Source organism: Bison bison, unplaced genomic scaffold, assembly GCF_000754665.1.
Source record: "Bison bison bison isolate TAMUID 2011002044 unplaced genomic scaffold, Bison_UMD1.0 scf7180017864233, whole genome shotgun sequence".
NCBI classification, from domain to species: domain Eukaryota; kingdom Metazoa; phylum Chordata; class Mammalia; order Artiodactyla; family Bovidae; genus Bison; species Bison bison.
This window is the reverse complement of record NW_011494805.1, coordinates 5,566,131-5,578,478: the sequence shown is the minus strand read 5'-3', so window position 1 is coordinate 5,578,478 and position 12,348 is coordinate 5,566,131. Positions and strand designations below refer to the sequence as shown.

The window sequence follows — 12,348 nt, the reverse complement described above, 5'->3', positions numbered from 1 at the left end:
GGCTCCTCTGTCCACAGGATTCTCCAGGCAAGAATACTGGAGTGGGTTGCCATTTCCTGCTCCACCATATATATGCATTAATGTACAATAATTTTCTTTTTCTGACTTAACTTCACTCTGTGTAATAGGCTCTAGGTTCATCCACCTCACTGGAACGGACTCAAGTTCAATCTTTTTTCATGGCTGGGTAATATTTCACGGTATAGATGCACCATATCTTCTTTATCCATTCATCTGTAGACGGATATCTAGGTTGCTTCCACGTCCTGGCTATGGTAAACAGTGCTGCCGTAAACACTGGGGAGCGTGTGTCTCTTAGAATTGTGGCTGTCTCAGGGTACATACCTAGCAGTGGGATAGCTGGATCGTATGGTAGATTTATTCCTAGTTTTTGAAGGAATCTCCTTTCTGTTCTCCACATTGGCTCTATCAGTTTTCATTCCCAACAACACTTTCAGAGGGCTCCCTTTTCTCCACACAGTGAGCTTTCAAAATTCGATGATGTTCATTCCACTTTCCACTCTAACTCATTCTTGGAGTCACAGGGACTCTGTGACATGACCACAATGGGATAAATGCTCACCTAACATTTGCTGGTGGAGTTCACCAGCGACGGCTGCTTCACCTTGTCCTGCTCGTGTGAAAGGGTGTGGGAACTTTCATTGCTGATGGCAGCACACTGGACAGGTTGGAAAAGAACTCTCATTCGTTAGAGAGTTGAAAGAGAATTGCTATGTTTATCTTTCACTAAAAAGAGTGTTTTTTGTTTCTTTTTCAAAAGTGGAGTTTTAGGCTCACTATATATTTGATGACATGATCTTTGAGTGGCTTATTTGAGAAGTCATTTGGATTTGATAAGCTTTGATCTTTATAGTTAAGAATGTAATTCTATATATGTGTTTGTGTATATGTGTGTTTGTTTTATTATTTTATTCTATTTTAATTGCTTACTTTTCTTCTCAGCCTTGGCCAGCTTTTTTACACTGGGTGAAGAACTTTATATGCAAGCTAGTGATTTGGGGGGTAATCATCACTTGTCAGCTAGGCAGGCCTGGAACCGTTCCTGGGTCATCACCATGGCTGTAGGGTCTTCCATGAAGACGCTTCAAGGGTCATTTCCTGGAATCTCATCAGAGTGCATCTCCCCATCCACAGAGTCCTGGATCTGCACAGTCTTTGAAGGCATATTCTTATCATAAATCAAGGCATATGTGGAGCAAGAGAAGCTTAAGGGCAGAAGAATCACCGCTATCTGTACTTTAGTGAGTAGATGCCCTTTAACTCACTTTATCCATTTTAAGCCAGATACATTGACTTCATAAGTAGCATTAGATCAATAGGGGTCATTTCATCATGGTTAAGGTACCTAAAGTTCCAGAGATCTGAGGGCATGTGGTTATTATTGGATAATGGTGACCTTCATTTTTAACATTTTTATCTGCAATTGTTCCATATAAAAATATATAATTCTCCAAAATATACTTCTGTAAAAGATGACTCATACCTTCATATAATAGGAAATAGTAGATAAATCTGTTAATAATGATGGATTAAATAAAATATGAGATTATAGGCAAAAGGGATAAATAAGTGAAGGGATGCTGAATCAGAGATGCAGCAGGCATGGTTAGATATGGGGAATAAATGCACTTGTTCTGAAATTATTGCTTTATAGTTAAGACCAGTATATGGGTAACACTCAGGATAGTCACAAGTGTCTGTCAATTTCATATTTAACCTGCAACTATTCATTGAAGTTGTTAATTATGGGGAATATAAGGAAACTTAGCAGGCAATAGAATAAAAATAAATAGTGATAATACTTCAAACTAAAAAGCTTCTGCACAGCAAACTACAAAACAAAGCACAGCCCACAAGATAGGAGAGAGTATTTTCAAACCATATATCTGATAAAAGGTCCATCTCCAATATAAAAGAGACTTCTATAGGTCAATATTAAAAAACAAACAAAATAAGAAAACTAGCACAGTTTTAAAAATGGGTTAAGGACTTGAATAGACATCTCTCTACAGATGGCTATTAAGTACATGAAAAGGAGCTCAACATCACTGATCATCAGTGAAATGAAAATCAAAACCACAACATCACCTCACATCTGTTACTAACGAAGCAAAAGACAAGTGTTTGTGAGGGTGTGGAGAAAAGGGAATTCTTGTACAGTGGTGGTGGAAACGTGCATTGGTGCAGCTACCGTGGCAAGCAGGGTGCTGGCTTTTGGGTTAGAAGAGGTAGGGCTGGCTGGAAGATGGGTTGAGTCCCAGAGAAGACCAACAGAAGGGAGCGTGGAATCCAGGGAGGTGGTCTGGGTCAGTGGGGACCAGACCAGAAGGATCGGGCACCCAGATAGAGGGGGACAGTAAGGGCTCAGTGCCCAGGAGAGGGGAGAAGGCAATGGCACCCCACTCCAGTACTCTTGCCTGGAAAATCCCATGGACAGAGGAGCCTGGTGGGCTGCAGTCCATGAGGTCGCTAAGAGTCGGACATGACTGAGCGACTTCACTTTCACTTTTCCCTTTCATGCATTGGAGAAGGAAATGGCAACCCACTCCAGTGTTCTTGCCTGGAGAATCCCAGGGACGGAGGAGCCCGGTGGGAGGCTGTCTATGGGGTCGCACAGAGTCGGACACGACTGAAGCGACTTAGCAGCAGCAGCAGCAGCAGCCCAGGAGAGGAGCTTGACACCAGGTCCGCGGTTCCCCAGGGGCAGAGCGTTTGTTTCCACGGTGACTGGGGACCATTGATGAGAGAACCCACAGAATAGAAGGGCCCAGAGGGATCGTGGCTTGTGTGATTCACGTCTCCTACATTTTCGAATTCTGAAGAGCAGGCACCAGACCTTATTTGCTTTGGAAACCCCAGAGCCTGGTAGTCTGCATTTACCAGGCATGCGCTGTTTGAAAGTGAAGCTGGACTGGTCTCCCCCTGCCCTTGTCCCAAGGGTTTCCCTGCTGAAAAAACAAGTCCCCACTGACCTAAATCTCTTAATCATCTGTAGACACTGGGTGGATGTGACAGGAAGGGCTCGAGCTGTCTAGCAGGGTGGATACCGGGGGTTTTCACGAGCAGAAGAAACACCCTGCTCTCTCCTGCTGGCTACTCGTGGACCTCGATCACTGTCCCTGACCTGATAAAGGATTTTGAATGGAGGGCTGTGATTTGGGTAAGTCCCCTTCTTTCCAGCTTCTGTAAAGTTCCTACAAATCAACTTACTTTGTTTTTGATTGTCTCCCTGAAACAGTCCATGGGGTGGCAAAGAGTTGGACACGACTGAGAGACTGACGCTTTCACTGAGAAATTCATGGTTCTTTCACAGGCTGCCTTCCTTGTTCCGTTGGTTTGTGTGAGCAGGAGCTTGTAGGTCGTATTCTAATGTCCATCTCCTCTCTCCACCATGGAGAAACAGACTGATGAGCCAACCCACCAAAACCCCGGCAGTATCATCTTCCGAAATGCTAGCTTTGAAAAATAGATGTGTATTTATTCATTTACGGCAGCGCCGGGCCTTCACTGAGGCACTGGGGCCAGCTTAGCTGTCTCATGGCACATGGGGTCTTCCCGGACCAGGGATCGAACCCACGTCCCTGGCATGCCAGGCATGTTATTAATACCATGGAACCACCAGGGAAGCCCTGAATAAAACGACTTCAACAGGTTTACAAATCACGGAACTTTGTTGTGAGCTCCTGAGAGAAAACCACAAATTAGCTGTTTTTCATATGTTTTAACCCTCTCCTGCCATCCTCTGGTGAAATAAGGTATTGTCAACCAGTTTCTAAACAGTTGAATCTTTACTTGAACATGGTTAACATGAATTGAGTGAAAAGAACACAACTCATTTTATAAAAGATACGTTGTCTCATATTTCCTTTTACATTTCTTCTTTTATTACTTTTATGAAATCGTTTATATTTTTCTAATAGAGAAAAAAGATTTATCCTGAATAACGATATCAATTTCCTCCTTCATCATTGTCTAATATCCATTTAGATTGTCTTGTATTATTATTTGTCCTGAGTTTTTTATCTAAATATTTTCTCTCTTACCCTTTCTCCCTGTCTCCTGGTGGTTATGTGACTGTTTACTATTATCTTTGCTTGCATATTTTAAAAAGGGTTGTCAAAAAAGATTTACTTTGCATGATATAAGGTTGATAACTATATTTCAAGGAGTTTAATATTTGATTGATATAATCTGAATAATAGAAATCATGCACATGTGAGCTATATTTTTTCATTCTATTGCATATCATAGCATTATTTATTAAAATACATCATATAACAATGTAATGGTGAATAGCCTTTAAGTGCACAAGCTTCTGGAAAGTTAAAACACTTAAGCTACAGTGAAAACATCTTCAACTGGATATGTGGAATAATTACTGATTTGTGTTTGAAATTTTTTTTTTATTGAAGTGAAGAAGTTTCACTTTCAAAAAAGCACTTTAACCAAGAGTTAAATTCATAGAGAAAGGCTCTGAAACCTGAAACATGGATTGATCTGAATCTGGAGATGACGCATCAATTCCCCAGGGCTCCACAAACTGAGAGGCTCAAAGCAACAGAAATGTGCTCTGGAGACCAGAGTCCGAAGTCCGGGTCCCGCGGGTTTGATTCCTCGTGGAGGTTCTCCGGGGAATCGGCTCCGCGCCGCTTTCCTGGCTGCCGGTGGCTGCTGGCGACGCTTGGCGCTCCTTGGCCTGGGGCCGCCCTCCGGCTTCTGCCTCCCTCCTCACACGGCTTCTCTCTCTGTGTGTCTCTCTCTCGTTCTCTGTCTTTTATAAGGACACGCATCACCAGATTTACCAGATTTACAGATGAGATTTAGGATGATCTCATCTCTGGATCTTTACCTTGATTATATTTTAAAAGACTCTTAATCCAAACAAGATCATGTTCTGAAGTTCTGCTTGGCCTCGTGTTTTAGGGTCACCATTCAACCCACTACAGATGGAAATCAGCACCTGTGTCTGTGGCCCTGAGGTCACACGTGGGGTCCTCCGTTAGATCTGCCTTCCTAAAGCATCTTCCTCTTTCTGTTGCCAGTGGCCCTGGCCTTGGGGCCCCACTTCCAGTCTTTCAGGAAATGCTGCTCTGAGTATTATTAACTAGTGGGTTTGTTTGAAGCAATGTTCTATGGACTTGTCCCAATTCTATAAAATTGCATAATTCCATTCTATTTCCTAGTATATCAATTCAGGGAAAGGGAACAGTTAAATGTAAAATTATAACATAAAATTTATAAGTAAAAATATTAAAAACCATAGGTTGTAGAAGGTGATTTGCTAAAGATAAACTTCAAATTTGACTCTCAGCTTTCTAGGAGTCAGTTCAAAGAAGAAAACAGGTACATGCTTCACAGTCCCTGTAAAATTAAAGCAAATTAATTTTAATTAGTTGCTTGGAAAGAGCACATTCATTCCTGACTCTGGGACTCAAAAGAAAATTTCTTGTGGGATCTCCGCAGAGGATGTGCCGTGTAATTAGCAAGTGCAATACGATTGGCAGCATCTTTAGAGTAAATGCAGTGAGAAGTTTCAACAAGTTTCTTGTTCATGATGGCCCTTAATATAAACCAGTGGGTGATTTGGTGAAGATAGTTCCTGGGAGCTCCAAAGCTCCAGGTACCGAGCTCAAATGTTTGTCTGGGTTGCTGGAGAGAGGGACTGTGAGACAATCAAAAGGAAGGGATATCTCACATGTCTTCCAAGTGATACTGCAAATATATTGCTTCTCAGTGTGATTTTGGCTTGTGCTGTACGGCAGTGACAGCAGGCTGCTACAGAGCCTGGAGGATGGCGTCCCACAGGGTCAGCTGTGTGTGCTCCGGCTGGCTGTCAGAGGGGCAGGCCGACAGCCAGTCTGGCACCTGCCCCAGGGAAGGAGGGTGAGGGCACCGCCTTGGGGGCCGCACAATTTCCTCCAGGAGCCGGTGTCTGCTGCAGGGCCCGAAGGGGCTTCCCAGGCGGCTCAGTGGTAAAGCATCCGCCTGAAAATGCAAGAGACGCAGGAAGATCCCCTGGAGGAGGGCATGGCCACCCACTCCAGTACTCTGGCCTGGGGAATCCCATGGACAGAGGAGCCTGGTGGGCTACAGTCCATGGGGTCGCAAAGAGTCGGACTCCACTTAGTGACTGAGCATGCACCCAGTCCCCCAAGGAAAGGGCATCCAGAACCACTGAAGCTCCACAGCAAAACGATAGCGGTGATTTTATATTTGAAAACTCTTTAGATGTTTATGGCGAAATACTTACTGCAGATGTGAAAACATTTCAGCAAAGTTTCACAGAACCTTTACTATTAAATAATGTTTTTTTTTTTTCTTGGTGTAACTTCTGAATATTCATTGGAAGGACTGATGCTGAAGCTGAAGCTCCAATACTTTGGCCACCTGATGTGAAGAACTGATTCATTGGAAAATATCCTGATGCTTGGGAAAGATTGAAGGCGGGAGAAGGGGCGACAGAGAATGAGATGGTTGGATGGCATCACCGACTCAATGGTCATGAGTTTGAGTAAACTCCTGGAGCTAGTGATGGACAGGGAAGCCTGGTGTGCTGTGATTCATGGGGTTGCAAAGAGTCGGACATGACTGAGTTAGTGAACTGAATTGAATTGAACTTCTAAAATAAATGAGCATAAAAAAACTATTTCTAGGGATTCCCCTGGTGGTCCAGTGGTTAAGAATCCGCCTTCCAAGGCAGGGGTCTCAGATTCGATCCCTGGTCAGGGAAGTAAGATCCCATATGCTATGGGGCAAGTAAGCCCACAAACAGGAACTCGAGAAACCCCAAAGAGCTACTGAGCCCTCGGACTGTAGAGCCTGTGAGCCTCAGTCAGGAGTCCAAGGGCTGCAATACAGACCCTCAGGGTCAAAACTTAAAATATATATCTCTATATATCTTAACAAATAGAATACATCATTAATTATGCCTTATGGCATTTATTCAAGAAATATTTAAGAAGTTATTTCTAGAGTAAATTAACATACCGTGTAGACAAATAACTTTATGCTAGTTAAAAGCTGGGAATCATCTGACCAAAACAACGACTTTGATTCTAAAAGATCACTAGCCCTTCTTTCCAATAGATACCAGACAGCAGTCTCATCTGTTTATCGAAATCATACCTAGCTAGTGGCAACAGAACATTTTATTCTGCATTTTTAAAAAGTGACAGCCTATGGCTTTATTTTATATAGGATTCCATGCTAGGTATTAACACGTTTTCTTGATAAAATAAATGATCTAGCGACAGATAGAAGGTAAACTCCTCTCAGTGGCAAGGAAAAAAAATCTTTGTTTTAGCAAAAGAGCAAGCACATTTTTGTTTTGGCCACCTCATGCCATAGCAGGACCAGAGAAAAGCCAGTTTCACTTGCTTGCCATCACTGCAAAGGTTTGAGATGCGTGAGAGGGGTTGTCATTTTTAGGCTGGGTACTTGACCACATGCATCTTTGTGTGTGCATGCCAACTCTTTGTGACCCTATGGACTGTAGCCCGCCAGGCTCCTCTGTCCGTGGGATTCTCCAGGCAAGAATACTGGAGTGGGTGGCCATGCCTCCTCCAGGGGATCTTCTTGACCCAGGGATTGAAGCCTTGATTCTTATGTCTCCTGTGTTGGCAGGCGGGTTCTTTGCCACTAGCACCATCTAGGAAGCCCACGCCTCTGGTCCCCTTGAACGCCAGCACCTCCAGCATTTGAAAACTGGGCGAGAGCCTGGAGCAGGGGGCACTGCTCAGGGTCTGAGGGGCCGTCCAGGGAGTCGGCTTGCGGGGTTCCGTTGGATGGTTCTCCTGTGAATCCAGAGGCAGAATTCTGCTTGTTCTTCAGTTCAGTTCAGTTCAGTTGCTCAGTCTTGTCCGGCTCTTTGGGACCCCATGGACTGCAGCACGCCAGGCCTCCCTGTCCATCACCAACTCCCGGAGCTTGCTCAAACTCCTGTCCATTGAGTCGGTAATGCCATCCAACCATCCATTCTCTGCCGTCCCCTTCTTCTCCTGCCTTCACAGCCTCAGGGTCTTTTCTAAGGAGTCAGTTCTTTGCATCAGGTCCATCTGAAGTTAGATTCATGCCTCCGGCAGTGCTTCTGGTGCTAACTCGGTGTGGCAGCTCTGGCCGCAGTTCAGAGCAACTTCAGAAGAGCCCTGTGGCAGGGCTGGCTTTGGATTGAGAGTGATCAGTGCTGTGCAGTCCTAGGTGCTGTGCATTTGCAGGACTTCTGTGCTAAGGACATTTATGCCACAGTAAATGCCTCCTACTCAGTGTGGGTTAGGGACAAGCCGGATACTGACAAGGGGTGAGTGGTATGGGAGACAGCATTTTATGGCCTTTTAGGAAAGATCTGTGCTCAAAACAGAAACACAAAGCCTAAGGGAAGGGAGTCAAGGACAGGTCACTTCTCTGCACACACCCCGCTGTCCCTGAGGAAACCAAAGGACTCTCTTTCCCCAATCAGAGCGAGTCTGAAGCAAAGCTGCGCTCTGCAGTGGGGAAGGCGCCCCAGGGTGAGTGATGAATCCCAGCTGGGGTTGAGGTTTTCATTAGTCTAGGCTCCTGCCAAGACAGGGGCCCTGGACTGGTACTTTTCCAATGGCTGGCTGGTCTCCACTGGGGTCCCCAACAAAGCAGGAGACTCCACCAGCTGGGGGAGGCGTGCTCACTACTGCCCGGAGGGAAAGCCGGGGAGGAAGCTGGCTCTATGGAGGTGTGACTGTGTGCAGAAGCCGCTGTGACGTGCCCGTGAGCGGAAGTCTTCTGAGTGGACCCTGCTTGCCCCTAGTGGGAATTATTCTCCATGAAAGACCAGTATCATAGGAGCAACTGCTTTCTATGTCCAGATATGGGTGTTTCTGAAAATAGGCTTTCTTTAAAGTCTTAAATAAAGAAAAACAAACAAAAAACCAAAACTTTGTAGCTGCTGGATGGAAATGAAAAAAAGAGGCAAAAATTAGTCCAGAAGGATCCTCAAAATTCCTATTTAGTCAAACCTTCAAGAAGGAAAAAAACCTTATGAACAAAACTTTATCAGAAGCCCTTATGTAATTGATAGATTGAAATATGTTTCAGACCTTAGAAAATCAGCCTTTGATATATTACCTCTGTTGGAATGTACACATGTACATGAGAGAACTTTCACAACTGTGATAGCCAATCCAAACAAGTAGAGGAACACATTTCATTTAGAAGCAAGCATCTATTTACAATGTTGTAAAGCTTAGACAAGGTTTTCAACAATAATAAAGCATAATTGACTATATGATCTTGTTAATACATATTTTAATAAAAGTAAAATTTAATTTTTTTAACCAATGACATTTTACTGTTAATAAATAAAACTTAAATTTCTTAAAAAATTTTATCTTTAGTATACCCTTTTGAAATCACTGCATTTTCCATAAAGTATCTATCAATAGCATATTGGTTGGCCAAAAGTTCCTTTGAGTTTTTCTGTAATATTACAAACTTTTGGGCCAACCCAATAGTATCTGCAAACAATTTTAAAGTATATAAAAACACAAATACATTTACTGATTAAAAACTAGATAAGAAAGTTTGGGGACCATTCATTTAAGCTATCAAAAGAGTATTTCTAACTATTAGCACACTCAGATTTAACTTTTCAATATATTGAATATTCTGAGTTCTGCTTTAAATTCAGGAATGCAACCTTACAGAGTCAAATTCAGAAGGAAGGCCAATAAAATCCACAAATAATTTTGCTATTCCTGACAAATTTTCCCCTGAAAGACTGAAAGTACATAATTGTGGACAATAGCCTAATCTAGAATTAATTCATCAAGAAGAAAAATGGGGGACTTCCCTGAACACAGGTTCGATCCCTGGTCCGGGAAGATCCCACGTGCTGTGGAGCAGCTACTGAGCCGTGGGCCCCAGAATAAGACAAGCCCCTGCAGAGACAAGCTCTCAAACAGCAAGGGAGACCCAGCACAGCCATCAGTAAATGAAAGAAGGACAATGAGAAATGGCATTTCTTTGCAATGTTCAAGTTAATAGTTTAGACTTAGGAAGAGAATTGCTTCTTTAAAAATGGGAAAGACCACCACTGGCCTCAGGATAACATGGTAGATATTATAACCAAAGAGGCCAGAGTTGAAGCTCAAGATTCACAACAATTGTTACATAGTTTTGAAGGCAGAATATCACCTTGTTGGTTAATTAACATCATTTTCTTCCAGCCTTCTCTCTCTATAAAACATTATTTAAAAACTTTTTCTTGAAAAAGCTGGGTCTTATGGTTTTTAGTTTTTGGGCCACTTCCATCCTATGCTCCATAGTGTCTGCAAGAATTTTCACTGCTACCAACAGTGCTGAAGGCTCCCTTTTCTCCTGTCTCCATCATCTTCTATTTGTAGACTTTTTGATAAGGACCATTTATTTTTACTTTCGAAATTCTGCACTACCGTAGTAGCTTCCACACTGGAAGCTCTGCCTGTGGTTTCTTTTCTTTCAATTCGTCTTCTGCATCACACACACACACACTCCGTATTTCTGAAACACAGATCTTAATTGTGGCATCAGGGTGCTAAAAATGCTTGAAAAAAGGCCTCCAGTGACCCACTGAACACGTCCAAGCTCCAAGTAGAGTCTTCGTGCCATCTTTCGAAGATCAAAGCCACCTTCCAGCCCTGTTCCCTGATGGCTCTGACTGTGGTCACACGGCCTCTCCCCGTTCTGAAACCCGCTGCCGGCTGCAGTGCCCTGGGCGCGCTGCGCAGCCTCGGCGAGGGCCTCTTCCTCCTCGCCTGACTCGGCGTGAGTCTGCACAGGTGCGCTGCCCTGTCTAACCCTGCTGCGGGACACGCATCTGAGTTATCATGAAAACAAAAGCTGAAGGAGGTTCACGTCTCACCGCTTGGATCCTAAACAGCAGGGACTCTTGGCTGGCCCCCGTACGTCTGCGGAGCCCCCCTTACACAGTCACGAGTATCTCAGGAGAACAGTGGACGCTTCTGTATCTTCATTCAGCTCACGACTCGATCTGACACATGACGCTTCCTCCTTTTCCTTTTTTAAATGGAATTTTACTGTTTATTCTCCAGATTACAGTGGACATACACGCTCATTGTACAAATCTATAAACTGCAAAGAGAAAGCCAAATTGCTTATAGTAACAATAACCAGAGATATCTACAGTTCAAATTTCCGTATTTCATAAGTATGTACACTCTGTTTTACAGTATTTTTTTTTCTATTTTTAGATTGTGAAAATTTTCTCTTTTGAAACATTCTTCCATACACTTTTTAAAATGACTGCATGTTGCTTTATCAGGTAGATAAGATCATCACGTGTTTAGCTATGATAGACTCTACTTTTGAGTGTATAGGTTGTTTCCAAAACTTTGTTATTATAAATAAAAATACAATGAAAATATTTTAGCATCCTTCTTTCCACATTTGTCCTTGGGATGAGTCTTCAGGATAGAATTGAGGGATCAAAGGGCATGCACTTTTTATTTTCTAGACATTCTCTATAAATTGATACCTCCTTGCCAAAATATTGGGTACTCGTAGTTTAAAAAGAATCTACTCAAATAGGTTAAAAAAAAAAAAAGGTGCATTGAACTGCTTTTTTACTTTTCAGCTGCAGATGATTCCAACGGTGAACTGGAGGGTAGAGAACAGAACTAAGCACACGCACGCAAGGATAGTGTGTCGCACTAGGAAGGGCTGCCTGACCTCCCCATCCGGGGTGAGCCCATGCCGGCCTGCCCTGAAGGACCGCAGTCTGACCGTTCACGACCTTCCGCTTGAGGCAGAGGCAGGGGCAGACTTCACTTGCGCCCACGTTTCCGTGAGCCGACGTACGGACGACAGAATGACGTCCACCTTTCTGTTCCTGTGAGTGGCTGCTCTCAGCGAATTCTGTGGCTCCGATTGCTCGTTCGTGCTTTCAAGGAGCCTGCAGTCAAGTGGCTTTGCTCAAACTTGGGAAGCTGTGGAGTCTCATAGGTACTTTCTTATGCAAAAAGGGCAAAATTTAAAGACTCATTTACGACAGCTAATGGGCGGTGGGCGCACCAGGTGGGGATGGGTGTAGGGGTGGGGAGGGCATAATAGCTAACAACTTCTCACATTGCAATGAAAATACCAATTGTTTGCTTTTCTATTTTACCTTATTTTTTATTTAATTTTATTGACAATTGTTTCGGTCATCAATATTTTCTTTTTAAAACATAGTGTAATTCTGCCACTGTATTTCTATTCTCATCCATTCAATTCGCTTAGCTTACCTTGTTCCAGGTACTATGATCAGCATGGCAGCCGCAGAGAGGACTCGCCCTGCTCTTTGCTGCGTTCCTACCTGTC

The 12,348-nt window shown here is 43.5% G+C and overlaps 1 protein-coding gene across 1 annotated transcript in view; it reads left to right on the top strand.

The window, feature by feature from the left end:
* Nucleotides 1-10,788, top strand: part of PSKH2 (protein serine kinase H2) — a 38,319-nt gene extending 27,531 nt beyond the window's left edge. Inside the window, 5 exon segments of the mRNA XM_010846245.1 lie at nucleotides 964-1,012; nucleotides 1,015-1,120; nucleotides 1,122-1,254; nucleotides 3,017-3,181; nucleotides 10,648-10,788. Coding sequence (XP_010844547.1) covers nucleotides 964-1,012; nucleotides 1,015-1,120; nucleotides 1,122-1,254; nucleotides 3,017-3,181; nucleotides 10,648-10,788 — 594 coding nt within the window.
* The last annotated feature ends 1,560 nt before the right edge of the window (nucleotides 10,789-12,348 follow it).